This window comes from Hylobates moloch, unplaced genomic scaffold (assembly GCF_009828535.3).
Source record: "Hylobates moloch isolate HMO894 unplaced genomic scaffold, HMol_V3 SCAFFOLD_10, whole genome shotgun sequence".
Taxonomy (NCBI): domain Eukaryota; kingdom Metazoa; phylum Chordata; class Mammalia; order Primates; family Hylobatidae; genus Hylobates; species Hylobates moloch.
Genome location: NW_026652285.1, coordinates 15,084,866 through 15,105,527, shown reverse-complemented (window position 1 = coordinate 15,105,527; position 20,662 = coordinate 15,084,866). Strand labels below are relative to the sequence as shown.

The window sequence follows — 20,662 nt, the reverse complement described above, 5'->3', positions numbered from 1 at the left end:
GGATTATAGGAACTAAACCTACCATGAAGAGTCAGTGAAGAGGAGGGAGGTGGGCTAAAATAGAGTTTGTGTTCTGTGCGATGTGCGCGTCAAGATTTAGAGATTTAGAGATTAAGTAGAAAGAAGTGCTGAAGTCACACTATTTAATGACTGTACAGACATGCCCCGGGGTAGGGAGGCGCTTTATGCCTTTACAGAATGTGGAAGTGCGGGCTTATACATGCCTCTACCAAAAATGCAATTTGAAGGTATTCTCTTCTGGACCAGCACTGTCCAGTAGAACTTTGTGTGATGATGGACATGTTCTGTATTTCCACTATCCCGTACAGTAGCCACTAGCCTCATGTGGCTACTGAACACTTGAAATGTGGCTAGTGTAACTAAGGAAGTGAATTTAAAATTTTATTTTAGTAAATTTAGATAGCTGCATGTGGCTAGTGGCTACCTTACTGGACAGCACATTTCTAGACTATAAGTATGTGAGTTTTTTAATAGGTGCCAATTTTTCTTTTTTTTTTTTTTAGATAGGCTTCAAGATGGAGTGCAGTGGTGCCATCATGGCTCACTGAAGCCTCTACTTCCCGGGCTCAGGTGGTCCTCCCACTTCAGCTTCCCAAGTAGCTGGGACTACAGGCACGCCACCACGCCTGGCTAATTAATTACTGTTTTTATTATTTTTGGGGGGACGGAGTTTCGCTCTTGTTGCCTAGGGTGGAGTGCAATGGGACGATCTCGGCCCAGAGCAACGTCCGCCTCCCGGGTTCCAGTGAGTCTCCTGCCTCAGCCTCCCGAGTAGCTGGGATTACAGGAACGCGCCACTACACCTGGCCAATTTTGTATTCTTAGTAGAGACAGGGTTTCTCCACGTTGGTCGGGCTGGTCTTGAATTCCCGACCTCAGGTGATGCCCCCTGAGGTTACAGACGTGAGCCACCGCACCTGGCCCTGTTATTACTATTTAAAGAGACCTGGTCTCTTTAAGTAATATGTTGCCCAGGCTGGTCTCGAACTCCTAGGCTCAAGCAATCCTCCCGCCTCAGCCTCCCATAGTGCTGGGATTAGAGGCATGAGCCACTGCGCCTGGCAGTATCAACTATTGTGGATGTAGAAACATTTTAGAGGCTGTCTGCTATAAAATTACAATTTGTCTATGCCCAGGGAGGGTTTGGGTTCTCCTGACTCCCTGCTAAATAAGCAGTGCTTTCGAGCAGGGCAGCATCTACGAAGAGTGAGAGCTGATATGATTAACACAGTAAGTAGAGGGTGGAAATTTGTACTCTGCTTAGCTTCTGATGTCTGCCTTTCCAAAAATATTCTCCTTAACTGCTTGGGCAATGACTGCTCCTTAGATTAATCAGACTTTTATGGGTCCCTCAGAATAAATAGTTCCATCTTCCATTTGTATCAATGCCTCTGGTTAACAAATTAGCAACAGCTTTGATCTGTCAGAATTGGGGAACAGCGGTCAACAAGGCTCCCAGTCTACAGAAGTTTGATTTCAGGGTGCCATTGGGTCTTGTGGCTCAGAGAGATTCGGAAGGCCTGCTTTCCTGTGCCTCTAATTCCAAATTAGATGCCACTGATGGCTATAAAAATGCAACTCCCCGAGATAAATAAATCTTTAAGCTACTGTCCTTTGGCAGATTTGAGAGGGACACTGGACACCAGGTTTCTGGGAGAAAAGATTTCTTAAAAACTAGCAGGATAGAAGTCTCAGAACACATTTCTTCTACTACGGAAGTTTGCCTAAGGCTTGTGCTATTTCATAAGATGTAAAGTAGCACCTTATCTAGATATCAAGGATTAGCTAGATGTTATTAAATGTAAAATACTTTGAACTTCTGCTTTCCGAGTTTTCACAGTTCTCATAAAATGTACTTTCCAGGTAATAAAGAATTGTCACATTACAAATAAGAAAAAGAAAAAAAAAGCAAAAAGGAGAGAAAAAGCATTGCTTACCACAATTTTATTACTTAACAAAACAACAATTAGCATCTGGATTTCTTTCTGGTCTTGATTGTATGCAAGATTTTTTACTTTTGTTAACACAATTACAATCAAAGTATGAATACAGTTCTGTAACCTGACATCAAGCTTTTTGAGCCAGGCATTATAAAAGGGAACATTACAACATGTCTAGGATAATCAGGTAATTTCAAATCTGTCTCTGAAATGTTTTTCCCTTAATTCAATCCTTCGGCAGTAGCCATGCAGTGATGAGAATTTCAAGATAAACAACATCCTTGTATAATGCACATCTGTCTGTTTTAACATTTGTTCTTGCAGATCTTCATGTCCCTCTGTAAGATTTTTGCATGATGTGAATTGGGTGGTACAGGAAAATCATGTACTGCTCATACCTGACTGCAGTGAAACTAAATGTCAAAGGCTCAGTGGGAAAAGAAAAGGAAGGGAGGCACCAGGTGTGTTATATACCTTAACCCATTTAATCTTTTGTTTTTGTTTTTTTGTTCGTTTGTTTTTTTGAGACGGAGTCTCACTCTGTAGCCCAAGTTGGAGTGCTGTGGTGCGAGCAACTAGGACCACAGGCGTGCACCACCAAGCCCAGCTAATTTTTTGTATTTTAGTAGAGACAGGGTTTCACCATGTTGCCCAGGGTGGTCTCAAACTCCTGAGCTCAGGCCAGGCGCGGTGGCTCACGCCTGTAATCCCAGCACTTTGGGAGGCCGAGGTGGGCGGATCACGAGGTCAGGAGATAAGAGACCATCCTGGCGAACGTCAAACCCCGTCTCTACTAAAAATGCAAAAAAAAAAAAAAAAATTAGCCAGGCGTGGTGGCAGGCGCCTGTAGTCCCAGCTACTCGGGAGGCTGAGGCAGGAGAATGCCGTGAACCCAGGAGGCGGAGCTTGCAGTGAGCAGAGAGCGCGCCACTGCACTGCAGCCTGGGCGACAGAGCGAGACTCCGTCTCAAAAAAAAAAAAAAAAAAAAAAAGAAAACTCCTGAGCTCAGGTGATTCACCTGCCTTGGCCTCCCAAAGTGCTGGGATTACAGGCGTAAGCCACCACACCCGGCCCATTTAATCTTCATCAACCCAGTCAGGTAGGTATTACCAACCACACTTTAGACATGAAGTATTAAGAAACTGCCCAAGGTTGCATTATTATTAAATACCAGAACAGGGATTAGTGCTGAGATCTTTTCAGTACACCAGGCAGGTAAACAAGAAAGCATTTAGCTGTAGAGGGCCAGTAGTGTCAACAATCCCTACTTCTTCCTCAGTTATTTGCTCTATTTTTTTTTTTTTTGAGACGGAGTTTCACTCTTGTCGCCCAAGCCGGAGTGCAATGGCGCGATCTCGGCTCACTGCAGCCTCCAACTCGTGGGTTCAAGCGATTCTCCTGCCTCAACCTCCCGAGTAGCCGGGATTACAGGCATGAGCCACTGTGCCCAGCCTGCTCTATAAACTCTTATTTTAAAATGGGTGTTTTGGTGGGGCAAGGTGGCTCGCGCCTGTAATCCTAGCACTCTGGGAGGCCCAAGTAGGTGGATCACTTGAGGTCAGGAGATGGAGACCAGCATGACCCTACATGGTGAAATCCCATCTCTACTAAAGATACAAAAATTAGCTGCGCCTGGTGGTGTGCGCCTGTAATCCCAGCTACTCGGGAAGTTGAGGCAGGAGAACTGCTTGAACCAGGGAGGCAGAGGTTTCGGTGAGCCGAGATCACACCACTGCAACTCCAGCCTGGGTGACACAGTGAGACTCCAGCTCAAAAAATAAATGGCTGGGCGCGGTGGCTCACGCCTGTAATCCCAGCACTTTGGGAGGCCGAGGCGGGTGGATCACCTGAGGTCAGGAGTTCGAGATCAGCCTGACCAACAAGGTGAAACCCCATCTCTACTAAAAACATAAAAATTAGCTGGGCATGGTGGCAGACGCTTGTAGTCCCAGCTACTCAGAAGGCTGAGACAGGAGAATTGCTTGAATCCGGGAGGCAGAGGTTACAGTGAGCCGAGATCGCGCCACTGCACTCCAGCCTGGGCAACAGAGTGAGATTCCGTCTCAAAAAAAATAAAATGAGTGTTTAAAACGATTTTGTTGGCCGGGCGTGGTGGCTCACGCTTGTAATCCCAGCACTTTGGGAGGCCGAGGCGGGCGGATCACGAGGTCAGGAGATCGAGACCACGGTGAAACCCCGTCTCTACTAAAAAATACAAAAAATTAGCCGGGCGTGGTGGCGGGCGCCTGTAGTCCCAGCTACTCGGAGAGGCTGAGGCAGGAGAATGGCGTGAACCCGGGAGGCGGAGCTTGCAGTGAGCCGAGATTGCGCCACTGCACTCCAGCCCGGGCGACAGAGTGAGACTCCGTCTCAAAAATAAATAAATAAATAAATAAATAAATAAATAAATAAAACGATTTTGTTTACAACTAGAATGTATTGGAAGAAAAGAAAATTTTAAAGAGACCTTTTTAAAAAGGGTAAATGAATTATTCTCCCCTCAGGAGTTAGTTATCTCTGGTAGTAAGTATACCAGAAATGATAACAGACCTACCTTTAAAGACAAACAAGCTAATGAATGATGCTTTGCATAAGCTCATGGAACAAAGAAGAAAACCTGGACTTACTGAAGGGGAGTAAATTTCCAAACCAGCCCAAAAAACCTGGAGACTTCTCCTCTAATTATAAACTACTACATGTATCATAACCAAACTACTGAATATGCAAATGAAGGTGTGCTGAATATGCTAAGAAATAGAATGTGAATGGAAAGGTAGCAGAGGTTCCCAGATTGGTTAAAAGGCAACATCTAACCTACAGTCTTGCTCATCTGCTCTTTGCTTTGCCAAATAGTAGCAAATCTGTTACAGGAAGTCAGAAGACTCAAATTAATTCTTCACCAGACCCAAGATGTACATATTGTTGTAAACAAATCCTTGATGCAGTGTCTCCAGAGCCCTGGAGCAGTGTCTGCCCACATCCTGGACGCTAAATAGGGGTATCAACTTTCATCAGAGGGCCTCTAAGCTTCTGGTCCCTACATCCACCCCATCTTGCCACATGTGCTAGAAATCTGTAGCTTGTCTTCCCCCCACCCCCCAACACACACACACTCCTAGTTTCCATGGAGACGCAACAGTTTACTCTTTTCCCCCAATTGTAAGCCATGGTTATTTTTAACTGGAAAACTCTGAGCCAGGTCACAGCTGGGATTTGGATGATGCAATGACGTCTATAGCCACCCTTCTCTCCCACAAACGCCTTCTTTTCCACTGTCGCTGGGGGCGGGCGGAGGCACCCCTGGGAGACTTTGCTCTCAAAAGCATTTCGCTTTGCATCTTCCATTTGTATCACTGGAAGTTGAAATTAAATGAAATTAAAACCCATGCCCATTTTAGATCTGACAGGTGTCCTGAATCTGAAGCTATGCATGCCCAGAACAAGGCCAAGATTTTCTTGTTGGGGTTGACAGCCAGGTGAGGTTGACATTCCTATCACCTGTCTGTGGCTAGAGCTTAGATAAATGCTTCTGCCTCCACTGGAGTGGCTTTATCAGCTGCAGTTTGCCCTTAAAAAGGCCAAAAAGAGGTTCCTACTAGGGATATTGTGTGGAAAAGCTGTTACCCCACCTCTCCAAAGCAAATAACCACGATCTCAGGGTCGGAATCCTGCTGTCTCGTCTGCTACTAAAAAGTTCAAGTCAGTCCATCCATCTCAGCTAGAGTCTTCGAGGCATTTCTGAACTTTTTGTGCTTTTTCAATAATTTTTGGGAAAAGCTATTAAATTACCCCAAAAATTGGCCTTTTCATCTTTGACAACTTCCTAAAGATTAGAAACTGAAATAAAAACATCAGTTTTCTTATAGGGGACATCAATTGGGCAAATGCACTATTCTCTCCCTCGGTCCAGGAGTTAGTTATCTCTGGTAGTAACTATCAGAAATGGTAACAGCCCACAGCCCAGATTCCTTTTTTTTTTTTTTTTAGACAGAGTCTTACTCTGTCACCCAGGCTGTAGTGCAGTGGCGCGATCTTGGCTCACTGCAACCTCTACCTCCTGGGTTCAAGCGATTCTCCTGCCTCAGCCACCTCAGCCTCCCAAGTAGCTGGGATTACAGGCATGCACCACCACACCCGGCTAATTTTTGTATTTTTAGTAGAGACAGGGTTTCACCATGTTGGCGACGTTGGTCTCGAACTCCTGACCTCAAGTGATCCACCCACCTCAGCCTCTCAAGGTGCTGGGATTACAGGTGTGAGTCACCACGCCTGCCCTCCACTAATTTTTAACTTCTTAGTATGTTTTTCTGTTTTAAAGGAATTCCCTAAATGATGATAATGAAAGGTGAGGGGTGAGGGAAGGATCCAAATCAATAGTTATATATTGTTCGATAGGAGGAAAGTCTTAGGTCATTGCAAACAATTTCAGAAATGGAGAGTATACTCGGCAGCTAGCTTTCCAACAAGAGGAGAGATATGTTAGAAGTGTCATGGGGTGGCACTTGGCTGTCAGTTCACTGAATAAGGGTAATTCGATGGCAGCATTTCAGCATTTCTGCATAAGAAAGTGCTGGTTTCTTACAACTGTGAGGCCTTCTCCTTTCCATATTTCCTAAGATGCTGATTCTGTTCAACACAACTCTGGTCCAAGGCAGGATTATTATAAGCTACCTGGAAGATTTTTGCAACCCACGGCCTCAGGGGAGACCAGACCAAGATGAAAAAAGTGTTGCTTGGTTAAGAAGAGGGGGTTAATTCAACCAAATGATTAGTTTGGTGCCACAAAAATCCATTCCGGTGCTCTAACATAGAAAATAGGTGCATCAGACTCAATTATTCAGCCCAAGTCTGGGCTGGCAAAATTTAACTACAGGGTTTTCAAAGACAAGGGTAAGTACAGTGACCTTCAGGGCTACATCTATGAAATAAATTTTTTGTAGTTTTCAGGGGTTTGAACCCTTTTAGTGGTAACTTCCTGTGCTAGCCCCATTTCCTTATTCCTACTGTCAACAGGGAAGGGCACCTAGGACACGATGCATAACAAGCTACTCAAGTGACAAAGGAATTGTAATGGCAGATGCACGACATTCATCTTTCCCTTAAATAATGTCTCTGATTTGTAGCTTAGTCAATCAAATCAAAGGGCAGTTTGATTGCAGTACACCTTAACTGCTGGAAGCCAAGGCAACGAACAACAGAAAAAGAACTCCCTGCCATTAGACAAAGAAACTGGTTTTCCATACCTCTCAGAAACTGTTTATTTTTCCCTCCTCAAACACAGCATACTAACACATCAGTTCTGATGCATACCTCAAGGACTGGCTACTTAGGTTCCAAATTCCCAAGTTAAAAGCTCCTCACTTTTTTTTTTTTTTGACAGTATTGTTCTGTTGCCCAGGCTGGAGTGCAGTGGCACAATCTCGGCTCACTGCAACCTCCGCCTCCTGGGTTCAAGTGATTCTACTGCCTCAGCCTCCCTGAGGCTGGGATTATAGGCGTGAACCAGCACGCCTGGGTAATTTTTGTATGTTTAGTAGAGACTGGGGTTCACTATGTTGGCCAGGCTGGTCTTGAGCTTCTGATCTCAAGTGATCCGCCCACCTTATCCTTCCAAAGTGCTGGGATTACAGGCATGAGCCACCAGCCTAAAAGCTCTTCACTGTTGTTCTCACTCCCAAATCAAGTGCCTATGTCAGCAAGACTATTACTATTCAGGCTGCTCTGACCCTGCTCTTGTTCTGTTTCACTTACATTTGGCTCAAAAGGACTAGGTATCGTTTTTTTTTGTTTTTTTTGGTAGAGACAGGGTCTTGCCCTGTCACTGAAGCTACATTACAGTGGCACAATCATGGCTTACTGCAGCCTTGACTACCCAGGCCCAAGCAATCCTCCTGCCTTAGCCTTCCAAGTAGCTAGGACAAAAAGCTTGAGCCACCACACCCAGCATTCTTTTTTTTTTAATGTAGAGATGGGGGTCTTGCTGTGTTGCCCAGCCTGGTCTCAAACTCCTGGCTTCAAGTGATTCTCCCACTTCAGCCACACAAAGTGTTGGGATTACAGGCATAAGCCACTGCACCCAGCCTGTGTCTGATTAAATAGAAATCTTTTAGCTTGGCCAACTCTTCTATGCAAGACCACAGACATGGCAGTGTCCTGGTGTTCTAAAGATGGTCTTTTCTGGCAGATGTGGGAAAGGTTAGCTGAATTTGGCTAAGCACATTGGAAAGGAAAGCAAAGCTTCCAGATCAGCAGTACCTCTTGAATCAAACTTTTATTTAAATATAATTTTTAGAAATTCAAACAAAAAGCTAGGTGCATATAAGATACAGAAAACCCTGTGTTGTCAAGAATAATGCAATGTATATTTAGAAGGTGTCCACAAAGATATCCTTAAAAATGAATGGGTGAAGTTCCCCAGAATGCTGTTGAGAATACAGTACCACTGTTTGCTTAAAGATGGGTGAAAAAATGTTTTTTGGAGGGATTCTAGGCGTAAAGCTTTGCAAAGTTGGGTTCACCAAAGAAATAATAAAATTCATACATATTTATGAGTGAGTTTTCCCAAACTGCTGTGTAACGTGGCCTCTGATTCTTCAATGGAGATTTTTTCTCTTGTTACATACCTACATATTTCCTAAAGCTAGAATGACTTGCAAACTGGGATTTTGTTGTTATTGATGAATGCCATTGGTTTTCTCCCTTTTCCAGCTAACCCCCAGCTGAGGAAGATTTCCATGACTGGTTGCTTAACTGAGTTCAGATTTTTTAAAAGCGGGGGAAGTGAAGACAGTTAACAATAAAAGGAAAGAAATTGGGACCTAGGAAAAGATAAACTGTGAATATTTCGTATTAATTGGTATCTCAAGAGACAGAGTCTTGGTCTTTGACCACAGAGAAGAGTCATTACATGGAAAGAGATCTGTTCTTTATTTCCCACCACTTAGAAAAATATGCATAAAACTCCAGCGGAAACTTTTAACGTTAAATTGCAGTAAAAATTTCAGTAAACAGGTCTTATTCATGTCATTAAGTTTCAGGGTAAACCCTCTCTCTTCTGAGACAATCTGGGGAGACCTCTATCACTGTAGTTGGTTTATGGCCAACCCTGTCTAGAAGCAAAGAGGAAGGATGCAATGCTACGTATCTTTGCAAAGTTGGGTATACCAAAGAAATAATAATCCTACTTTTGAAAATCCAGTCATTTAAAACTTTGGTCTTATTTTTCTATTACTATTTTCAACCATGCCATTTTCCTCATGAAATCTACTGATTTCCCATCAGCTTTTCAGAGTTCAACTGGTTCCAAGGTTTCTGTCAGACTGTCCTACCATCCTCCCACTCCTAACTACCCAGCTGCCCCTTGTGTTCTAGCCAAATAAATCTCTTGGCACCATTGTCCTTACACCCACTGCTGCCTCCACATCATTCTCCACCCCCCGTGTGTGGAACTGTCTCCCACTTCCATCTGCCATTTTTCTCTCTCTTCTCTATCATATAATTGCCCCAAAAGCCCACCTCTCCCAGGAAGCCTTCCTTAATCAAGGTTAAGGACTCTTCAAACTACAACAGACATCACCTAACACTGATGTCTAATGCATCCCAACTTTTCAGAACAGGAGTTTCCTTTCAGGGATAAGAGGCAATCACTTCACAACCAACTAGGGGTGATGGTAGTGGTAAAATGTTTTCTACGAGATATGACTATACAAGGAAAATAGATCATTTCCACGTCATTCTTTTTAAAAAATCGAAGTCCTCTATTTGAATTCCCTCAGGTCCTGAGAGTGTCTTTTTCATTTCTCATCCCTTAGATGAATCCCTTCCCAGCTGCATGCATATTTACAACAGTCAAAAGTTTGAGCAGATGCTTCCAACAAAGCACACAATATTTTAATTAGATATTTGAATGTAGAAGGAATTAAAGAGTCAACTATTTGATGTATTTGTGTAGATTCTGACGAAGTTATTTCTATATACAACTTTGTTTCTAACAGAAACAAGATAACCGTAAGTTTGGCTTCTTATTCTGCAGAAAGGTTTGAGGACCAAGTTTCACATGTGGTGGGGCTACTCACCCTCATATCTAGTGAGTCCCATATATAAAGCTGCTTTACTTCTGTTTTAAAAGCAGCTTTTATTGCAGGCTAGCCTTTCACCATTGAGAAATAGGGTTCAAGTCTCAATCCAAGCAAAGCTGAGGTTTGTTGCATCATCTCCATCCTCAGGGGCTTGGTATCCTGGGAAACCCAGGGCAAAAACAGGGTGAGTTCAGGACACATATGACAGCAGACAGTGCAGCGTGATGGGGCGGGCATCCAACACCTTAAGTGTGTTTCAGTTACCAGAATATTTGACACACCCACAAATTAAATAGCAAAACATTTTAATTAATTCTAAAAATAACAGAGACATGTTATATCCGGTGCCACCTCCTCAAAAGACTACTGCAGATTAGACAGGCAGACTGCAAAGTACAAAGCCAGACGTTAAAGTTTTTTTTTTTTTTTTGAGACAGAGTCTCACTCTGTCGCCCAGGCTGGAGCACAGTGGCGCGATCTCGGCTCGGTGCAACCTCCGCCTCCTGGGTTCAAGCAATTCTCCTGCCTCAGCCTCCTGAGTAGCTAGGATTACAGGCGTGTGCCACCACACCCAGCTAATTTTTGTATTTTTAGTAGAGACGGTTTCACCATGTTGGTCAGGCTGGTCTTGAACTCCTGACCTCGTGATCCACCCACCTTAGCCTCCCAAAGTGCTGGGATTACAGGCGAGCCACCTTGCCCAGCCGAAGTTAAAGATGCAGTTTGGGATAAGACCATCATAAGGATATTTTCTTCCCCTTTACTCATAAAAGTTGTCAGCTTAGGCTGGGCGCGATGGCTCACGCCTGTAATCCCAGTACTTTGGGAGGCCGAGGCGGGCAGATCACCTGAGGTGAGGAGTTTGCGACCAGACTGGCCAACATGACAAAACCCTGTCTCTACTAAAATACAAAATTAGCCAGGTGTGGTAGTAGTCCCAGCTACTCGGGAGGCTGAGGCAGGAGAATCACTTGAACCTGGGAGGCAGAGGTTGCACTGAGATGAGATCTTGCCATCACACTCCAGCCTGAAGGACAAGAGCAAATTCTGTCTCAAAAAAAAAAAAAGTTGTCAGCTTAAAAAATCCTTCGAGGAGAGCTTTCTTACGCTCTAAAACCTTTCTCTTTATTTTAAATCTGTCTGCAGTGTTTGAAGGCAAGGCAGATAATCAGCAAACTTACCTCGCAATATAAGGATCTGAGCTGGACTCCTGGGACTACAGACTGTGGTTTAGTTCTATTTCTACCAGCACTGTGATGTGAGGTACTATGGTTCTTTTAGTTACAAGAGGTGTTAGGAATGAATGCCCACTCACATTTAATAATAGCTTATCTAGCACACAACTCTGCAGCACAATACCAACAACAGGAGTGTTTTAAAGCAGGATGGAGAAGAAAGCAGACTTAATACAACTTAAGGTTTCCTTTGTCCTTTCCCCTCTTTTCACTATGAGAATTCAGCTGAAAAACAACTCTACAGAATGCCCACCCACACTGTCCTTTGACCCACCACATTCCAAACTTCTGACTTCTGATCCCAAGCCCTTGGAGCCTTAGCCTTTAGTGATGTATCCTTCTCGGATGAGGAAATCATAGATTTTCCGGGTTTTGTTCACATCTATCTTGATGAGTGCTCTTGCCTGCGCCAGTCTTAAGCCTCCTTGCTTGTTACATTCGTTCAATAGAGCAGATTTGTATTCTAAATAGGCTCCAGGGACCAACCTCACCATCTGACAGAGCTGCAAGACATGGCAAATTTAATAAACATTAACATCTGTCATTTTCGTAATTTAATCCAGCAGGTATAGCAAAAAATTTTTTTAAAGTGACATCAACCTCCAACTATTTATAGGAGCTGATGGGTGGCTGGACTACATTCCATTTAGTCTCTTCCTCTCTGGAGAGAACACTCCCTAAGGACACACACCCAGGAAGAGAAAGCCAGGGTGTGATGCTAGAAGAGCCTTTAGCACGTGCCAGCTGGCTCAGGGGCCTGGGTTTGCTAGGGATTACAAATATGTGCTCCTGAGGAGCAGCCTGGCTCTTTCAGGAGTCAAACACTAAATGCCCAGGTACAGTCCCAGCACCAATGGTCAGGGAAGAGCCATGGGGCACAGTGGGGGAAGGATGCACAGACACTTGGATTCTCAAGGCTGCATCACATTGTTTTTAGTGTCAGCATAAAGCAGTAGTCCCTGCTTTGGGGATTACATTTCCTACTTCAAAGGGAAAGGAGATAAAGAGACCTTGCTAAGAGGAGGTAACTTTAACTGCTAAAAATCTAGAAAATTGCCACATTATCTAGCAATGAGGAGTCTGAGGTCACCATTTTTGGGTAAGGATAAAAAAAGCTTGAAATTCCAGGCCATTCAATATTTGAATCAGGCTGAACTATGACCTTCTTCAGCAATACATAGATACTACATACATTTCCTTCCACTCCCAAACTAATCCTTACTGTTCCTGGTGGATAAAATAAGACTAACACTAACCCCTACATTATGACCCTTCCTTATTATCTGAACTGAACTAATGATATATGGTGGGAGATGGGGAACTGACCTTGGGAATTATAAAAGGAGCATATGAGGAGCAAAAGAGGAACTCCTCCAAAAGAGGAACAGACTTCAGAGATGTGACACAGTTTTCTGAAAACTCCTGATGATGACTCTTATGAGGCTGGCTTTAAATTTTAGAAACAGATAAAATCAATATGAAGACATGTCTGATGACTGCAATTGGAAAAAGTAGGTCACATAATTTTTTAAATCAGGCCGGGCGCAGTGGCTCACATCTATAATCCCAGCACTTTGAGAGCTGGTGTGAGTGGATCACCTGAAGTCAGGAGTTCAAGACCAGCCTGGCTAACAAGGTGAAACCCCGTCTCTACTAAAAATACAAAAATTAGCCGGGTGTGGTGGTGGGCGCCTGTAGCCCCAGCTACTCAGGGGCAGGAGAATCGTTTGAACATGGGAGGCAGAGGTTGCAGACAGCCGAGATCACACCACTGCACTCCAGCCTGGGTGACAGAGCGAGACTGTCTCAAAAAAATAAAAATAAAAAATAGGCTGGGCAAGGTGGCTCACGCCTGTAATCCCAGCACTTTGGGAGGCTGAGGTGGATGGATCATGAGGTCAGGAGTTCAAGATCAGCCTGGCCAACATGGTGAAACTCCATCTCTACTAAAAACTACAAAAATTAGCCAGGCGTGGTGGCACACGCCTGTAGTCCAGTCCCAGCTGCTCGGGAAGCTGAGACAGAAGAATCACTTGAACCTGGGAGGCGGAGGCTGCAGTGAGCTGTGATTGCCTCACTGCACTCCAGCCTGGGCGACGGGGCAAGTCTCCGTCTCAAAAAAATAAATAAATAAATAAAAATAAAAATAAAAAAATAATGATTTTTAAAATCAAAATTAACATGACTATGTATGATGTAAAAATCTTTTCCTTATGTTTATAAACATGCTCTGGAGACAATTTACAAAAATGTTTTAAATAATGATTATGTTGTTGGAATAAGTATAGAACTTTTCAAGGCAGCCATTCTAATAGGAAATACCTATTTCATGTAAAAGTTACTTTAGGTTTACAAAAAATTAATTTTATTTACATAAAGCACTTAGTAGAGTAGCACATGGCAAGTGCTCAATAGATGATAGTTGCTATTATTATGTAATTTACATACCACATGTGCTTTCCCCAAAAGAGGGATGGTGGTAGAGTGACAAGGTAAGCAATTCTCTGAAATCTGCCACAAATGGCTCTTTAGCTCTTGGACTTCTAGGATTCACCAGAGCTGTGCATATATGTTAGATGAATGAAACAAAAGGGGTGTGACCCTGTAATGGATTTTTAATGACAACTCAATGAATAATCAGCCCCTATTCTCTTTCTCCCAGCCCCCCCCCCCCTTTTGTTACCTCCTTTTCTTTTTCATTCAGCTTCTCTGTGCCAGGGAGGCCAGTGAGGTTCAAGGGTGGTGCACTCCGTCTACCTATAGACAGAGAAAGGAAACAGCATAGATTTAATAGGAGTGACAATTTCTCAGGCGTAAAGTATTAAAAAGTTCAGTGCAGCCAGGCCAGCTAGGTATAGGATCACTGTATCCAGCTTAGGAAATCCTGTCCCATTCCCTCAGGTCTGTTTAGCTAACAACATAGGCACCCGAACATTCACTTGAAAATAAAAATGAATTACATATTCAGGGCACATGAATTACCCACAATCTGCTAAAATACACATACAGTCACACATACCTTAGCATCAAATGTAACTACTCACCACAGTAGTTATCTCTTATTTATTATTATTTTTGAGACAGGATCTCACTCTGTTGCCCAGGCTGGAGTGCAGTGTTGCAATCATAGCTCACTATAGCCTCAATCTCCCTGGCTCAAGTGATCCTCCTGCCTCAGCCTCCCAACTACCTGGGAAGACAGGCATATGCCACCATGCCCGACTATCACGTATTTCTTCCTAACCATGTAGGAGACTCTAAAATCTGATGCCCAGATGTCATCCAGTTAAGAAAGGTCACACAATGCCTGCTTTGACAGCTGATGAATGGAAATAATAACTGCAGAACAGACATTCCCTAATCCTTGCCACTTGGCCAGCAGTACAAGGCAAACATGGTAATTAACCAAGTATTGTGTGCCTTCAGATCAAAGAAAGACTGTTAGGCCAGCAAAAGGCCCTTCTTTTTTATTATGTGAGGGACTATCTGTTCCTTCCAAAGTAGCCCTGTTTACCTGCAAGATCCACAAACAGGAACAATGAGGCATTATATGGCAAAGCAGGGGCTGAGGTCAACTCACACACCTGAGAAAGAAACCCAAGTAGGAGGTCACAGGCCATGAGGAGAAGCTTGATGAGCAAAACTTTTTTGGTTTTGTTTTGAAGGCGTATTAGGGATTGGTATTCAGCTGGGAATGGATAGACTGAGTTAAGCAAAGAAAATGTTGAAGTTTTATAGAGGTTGCTTTTCAAGTGGGGCAGAGAAAGGGGAGGGACTGTTACAAGCTCCTCTGGTGGAAAACAGGCTTCTCTGTTATATCAACAAAAGGCATAAGGGATTATTCCAAATCCTCAAAAAGGGAGATAAAACCATTTGGTTCCTCACAAAAGTCACCAGAGGCTAGGCTACAATCAAAGATGCCAGGCTTCCAATACATAGATGCCTTAAGAACTCATAACATAAAGGAGAGCAAGAGATCTCCTCAGCCTAAATATAAGGGACGAGAAAGGCTAACACAGGCTAGGAACAATGAACAAGAGGCCGGGTGCAGAGGCTCACACCTGTAATCTCAGCATTTTGGGAGGCTGAAGCAGGAGGATCCCTTGAGCCCAGGAGTTCAAGACCAACCTGGGTGATATAGTAAGACCTTGTCTCTACCAAAAAAAAAATCTCCAGGTTTGGTGGCATTCGCCTGTAGTCCCAGCTACTCAGGAGCTGAATTGGGAGGATCACTTAGGCCTGGGAGTTTGAGGCTGCAGTGAGCCATGATCACACACTGCACTCCAGCCTGGATAGTAGAGGGAGACCCTGTCTCACAAAAAAAGAAAAAAGAAACAATGAACAAGTCAGTGCAGATGGTACAGAGAACAAAAATCTATGATCATGTTAGCCAGTTTCTTCATTTAATTTAATTAATTTATTTATTTTTTGAGACAGTCTTACTCTGTCACCCCGGCTGGAGCGCAATGGCGCGATCTTGGCTTACTGAAACCTCTGCCTCCCGGATTCAAGCGATTCTCCTGCCTCAGCCTCTGGAGTAGCTGGGATTACAGATGTGTACCACCACACCCAGCTAATTTTTATGTTTTTTTTTTCAGGAGAGATGGAGTTTCACCATGTTGGTCAGGCTGGTCTCGAACTCCCAACCTCAGGTGATCTGCCCACCTCAGCCTCCCAAAGTGCTGGGATTACAGGCATGAGCCACTGCACCTGGCCCAGTTCCTTCATTTTAATTAGCCAGTATTAACTTAGTTTTATTTAGATTTTAGGGGTAGAGTGTTGGCAATAAGAAACTTACAAAATAAAACTTTGATTTCACTGTCTTGGCTACTCCCCTAAAACACTACCTTTTTCTTCCTTCCATATTAAGAAAAAAATTACTTGAAATAAAGGAATAAATGGGAAAAAAAAAGTCCCTACAGTGACCAGGTGCAGTGGCTCACGCCTGTAATCCCAGAACTTTGGGAGGCTGAGGCAGGCAGATCACCTGAGGTCAGGAGTTCGAGACCAGCCTGGCCAACCTGGCAAAACCCCATCTCTACTAAAAGTACAAAACTCAGCTGGGCATAGTGGCAGGTGCCTCTCATCCCAGCTACTTGGGAGGCTGAGGCAGGAGAATCGCTTGAACCCAGAAGGCAGAGGTTGCAGTAAGCCAAGATTGCGTCACTGCACTCCAGCCTGGGTGACAGAGCAAGACTCCATCTCAACAAAAAAAAAAGTCCCTAACGCAGACAAATCTGAGACCCAGATTCTGAATCTACTGAGACATACCTCCCCAAATTCCCAGTCATCAATTACCAATCACCAAGGATCATCAGATAGCATATGGCTTAATCTTGCTCTGTATACTAATCTCAAAATAGTACATACTCAAAGAGGTAAAACAAAGAAATAGAAATACTTTAGGTCTCCAACTTAAAAATCCTTATGTTTCTGGCAAGTAACATGCTTCTTTGCTCATGTTATATAAAAATAAAAAGCTTAGGCTGGGCACGGTGGCTCACGCCTGTAATTCCAGCACTTTGGGAGGCCGTGGTGGGTGGATCACTTGAGGTCAGGAGTTTGAGACCAGCCTGGCCAACATGGCAAAACCGTCTCTACCAAAAATACAAAAGTTAGCCAGGCGTGGTGGTGCGTGCCTGTAATCCCAGTTATTCGGGAGGCTGGGGCAGGAGAATCACTTGAACCTGGGAGGCAGAGGTTGCAGTGAACCGAGATCACACCACTGCACTCCAGCCTGGGCAACAGACTAAGACTCTGTCTCAAAAAATAAGTAAATAAATAAAAAATAATAAAAAGCTTTTAATGTATCGCCTGTGAAATAAGTCTCAAAATTAGTGGTAGACACAACTGCAGTAAACTAACTGCTCATAAACATTGGTAAAATAAAGAAGTTACCTCTCTGAAGTTCTTTTTTCCCCGTCTCTATACTCTCTATACTCTATACTCTCACTCTGAGGATAGTCTCTGTCTGGCCATGAAGATTCCGAAAACATACTGATGTTTATATATTGGGCTAACACTTGATTACTGTCACTCTGCCTAAGCACCCTGACACCACAGAGGAAGGAAGATTGCTGGGTCACTATAACCTCTACGATGCAAACTTCACAATTAAGACTTGTTCTGGCCTGAGAAATAATTACCTGAATTCGAAGCCATTGGAATGGAAGGACTCACGCCGGAATCACTACAATGAAGAAGAGGAATTTAAACTTAGGTCATATCAAACAAGGTGATTTCCAAAAGCTCCGGTGAGACTGGGTGCCACTTATCAGGTAGGTCACCTTGAAGGAGTGTAATGAGATAGACTGAACTATGTTTTACAGATATCTCACTGTATTGAGCAGGAAAGAAAATCTGTTCTGAGGAAGAAAAATTCCTCAGATTTCTTAAGAAGAGCTTGTAATCCAGAACACCACTAACACCACTCAAGGGGAAGGGATACAAACATGATTCTCCAGTGAAAATCTAGGTATGAAGAGAGAGTTGAAGTCATGGGTAGAAGGCTAGGGGAAAATACACTCATTTTAAAAAATAAGATCAAAGTAGTAAAGTATGATTCTAGGAGGTCAGTTGTTTCTCAAAACTGTCAGTATGGCACTGTTTCTGAGATGGACTGCTAAAATATTTCTGAATTCTTCTAGCTACTCAATTATTATTACTCTGCCATCTAGGGTGCCCAAAAATACATGTGAAGGCCAAGGCATCCCAGAAAGAATGCCTCCTTCACCCTGGAGTAATTACTCACATGTCAGCTTGCCGGCGGAGCCACTGCTGGCAAGCACTACTGTCCTGGATATACTGGAGAACTTCTGAGAGCATAGTGCGTTTAAGGCGCTCTTCTTCCCGTGTCTTCTTGAGGTGATCATAGGTTCTGGCACCTGGGGGTATAGAAAACACAATGACCACAATGACAATGCAGCAGAACTGAAGGGCTTCCTAACTGACCAAGAAACTGGTTTTGGGTTTTGTTCTTAAAGTCTGTTTCCTCTGCAAAACTGCTTTCACAATTATTTCTCCAAGACCCAAGCAGATTTTCCCGAGTCTGAAATCCTTTTCTTAATACTAAGTATTAAATATTAAATATTTGTATTCCTTTTCTATCTGTAAGAAATTTGGGAGAAAAAAACCAACAGAAAAGTACAAAGAAAGTAACAATTGCTCATATTTCCGCTCTCAAAAAGTAACCAACTTTTACTATAGTCATATTTTCTTCCTGTTTTTTCTATTTTTATAAATTTTTTCAAAGTCACACAAGTGCTTTATAAGCATATGCCTTTCCTTAAAAAACAATTAGAATTACAAAAAGAGTTCTCTTTGACATGTAGTACCTCTTCTCCATATTTCTCAGAGGCAGCCAATATCAGGAAACCAAAATTAGTTACCAGAGTCTCTATACGCATCTTACTAAACAGAAGAGCTGCGTGGTGCTTTCTACATGTTAACAAAGGTTCACAGATTCCAAAATACTGCACCAGTGGGTTTCAAAATTCAAACTAGGTTCCACAGAGCCCCAGGATACCACAGGAGTATCTTAGAGGTTAATGTAAAGAGAAAGGGCACTGCCAGATACCGGCGGGTCCTGGGCTCTACACATAAATTGAACCATTAAAGTTCAACCAAAGTAATTCCACTTTTATCTTTTTTTTTTTTTTTGAGACGGAGTTTCGCTCTTGTTGCCCAGGCTGGAGTGCAATGGCGCGATCTCGGCTCACAGCAACCTCCACCTCCTGGGTTCAAGCCATTCTCCTGCCTCAGCCTCCGGAGTAGCTGGGATTACAGGCATGCGCCACCATGCCCGGCTAATTTTGTATTTTTAGTAGACACGGGGTTTCTCCATGTTGGTCAGGCTGGTCTTGAACTCTGGACCTCAGGTGATCCGCCTGCCTCGGCCTCCAGAAGTGCTGGGATTACAGGCGTGAGCCACCGCACCCGGCCCACTTTTATCTTATTTGTAGATTGGGGCTCCACACAAAATTTAATTTCAAAAATGGTTTCCACTGTTAAAGAACCATTATACTAGGCTGAACTTACATCCATAAGGCTATGTTGCACCCACAGGGCTGTGTTAAGAAGCCAACTATTGCCAGGCGTGGTGGCTCACACCTGTAATCTCAGCACTTTGGGAGGCTGAGGCAGGCGGATCACCTGAGGTCAGGAGTTCGAGATCAGCCTGACCAACATGGAGAAACCCCATCTCTACTAAAAATACAGAAAAAAAATTAGCCGGGTATGGTGGCGCGTGACTGTAGTCTCAGCTACTCAGTAGGCTGAGGCAGGAGAATCACCTGAACCTAGGAGGCGGAGGTTGTGGTGAGCCAAGATGGCACCACTGAACTCCAGCCTGCGCAACAGAGCCAGACTCCATCTCAAAAAAAAAAAAAAGATGCCAACTATTTCTTATAGATAGTAGGTGACAGCTGTCAATAATCACAAAAACTTCAAATAGGAAGAAGGAGGGAATGCTAAAGATCATTTCAACAATCACAGCAAAACAACAGAAACTGCCATTTATTGAGGAATTATTGTGTGCCAGATACTGTGCTATGCTTATATGCAGTATCTCTAATTAAATCTTTACACTAACTCTAAGAACCTTAGAAAATTAAAACGAATAGAGGCCAGGCACAGTTGCTCACACCTGTAATCCCAGCACTCTGAGAGGCCAAGGCGGGAGGACTGCTTGAGGCCAGGAGTTTGAGACCAGCCTGGGCAACATAGCAAGACTCAGTCTCTAGGGAAAAAAAAAAAGGAAAGAAAAATAAATTTGGATAGAATCACATCACAGAGCTGGCAAGCTGGAGAGCCAAAATTTATACTCAAGCTTTTTAAGTATAGACCCAAGCCCTTAACTACTATAATACACTATCTCTTATGACCTGGTTCTAGTACTAACTAGCTCTGTAACCTCTTTATACCTTAATTTCTTCACTAAATGGAAGTAATGGTACTTTGTAAGTTTGTCATGAGAATTCAGTGACTTGATCCAGGTGAAATGGTTAGCATAGAGACTGGTACATGGTAAATATCTGATAGATGTTAGCTGCTAATAATATAATTATTGTCACTACCCCAAGTAACTGGGATGCAAGCACCTGGAGCCAGTTGAAACTTCATTATTTTATAAAAATGCTAAGACCATGTATCATTAAATTTGAAAAGGGTGACACACCTAAAATATAAAATTCCTTTTTTTTTGAAATATAATCTCCCTCTGCTGCCCAGGCTGGAGTACAGTAGCACAATCTCGGCTCACTGCCTCTCAGGTTCAAGCGATTCTTGTGCCTCAGCCTCCCGAGTAGTTGGGATTAAACGTGTGCACCACAACGCCTGGCTAATTTTTTAATTTTTAGTAGAGATGGGGTTTCACCATGTTGGTCAGGC

The 20,662-nt window shown here is 43.4% G+C and overlaps 1 protein-coding gene and 1 long non-coding RNA gene across 7 annotated transcripts in view; one reads left to right on the top strand and one right to left on the bottom strand.

The window, feature by feature from the left end:
* Nucleotides 1-1,122: 1,122 nt before the first annotated feature.
* On the top strand, nt 1,123-8,777 carry LOC131384390 (uncharacterized). The gene is made up of 3 exons (XR_009215197.1): nt 1,123-1,251; nt 2,286-2,422; nt 8,671-8,777. It is a non-coding gene; the product is annotated as an uncharacterized LOC131384390 (long non-coding RNA).
* Nucleotides 8,778-11,340: 2,563 nt separating this feature from the next.
* The window catches only part of TADA2A (transcriptional adaptor 2A), a 73,693-nt gene continuing 64,371 nt past the window's right edge, over nt 11,341-20,662 (bottom strand). For 4 of the 6 annotated variants that reach the window (XM_058445277.1, XM_058445276.1, XM_058445278.1 and 1 more), the window contains 5 exons: nt 19,920-20,012; nt 18,027-18,159; nt 17,422-17,465; nt 13,959-14,032; nt 11,341-11,778 (listed from right to left, as the gene is read on the bottom strand). In XM_058445277.1, the coding sequence (XP_058301260.1) occupies nt 11,593-11,778; nt 13,959-14,032; nt 17,422-17,465; nt 18,027-18,159; nt 19,920-20,012 (530 nt within the window). In that variant the 3' untranslated portion in view covers nt 11,341-11,592. The remainder of the gene's footprint in view (nt 11,779-13,958; nt 14,033-17,421; nt 17,466-18,026; nt 18,160-19,919; nt 20,013-20,662) is intronic. The other 2 variants (XM_032163079.2, XM_032163080.2) reach the window with 1 other exon arrangement.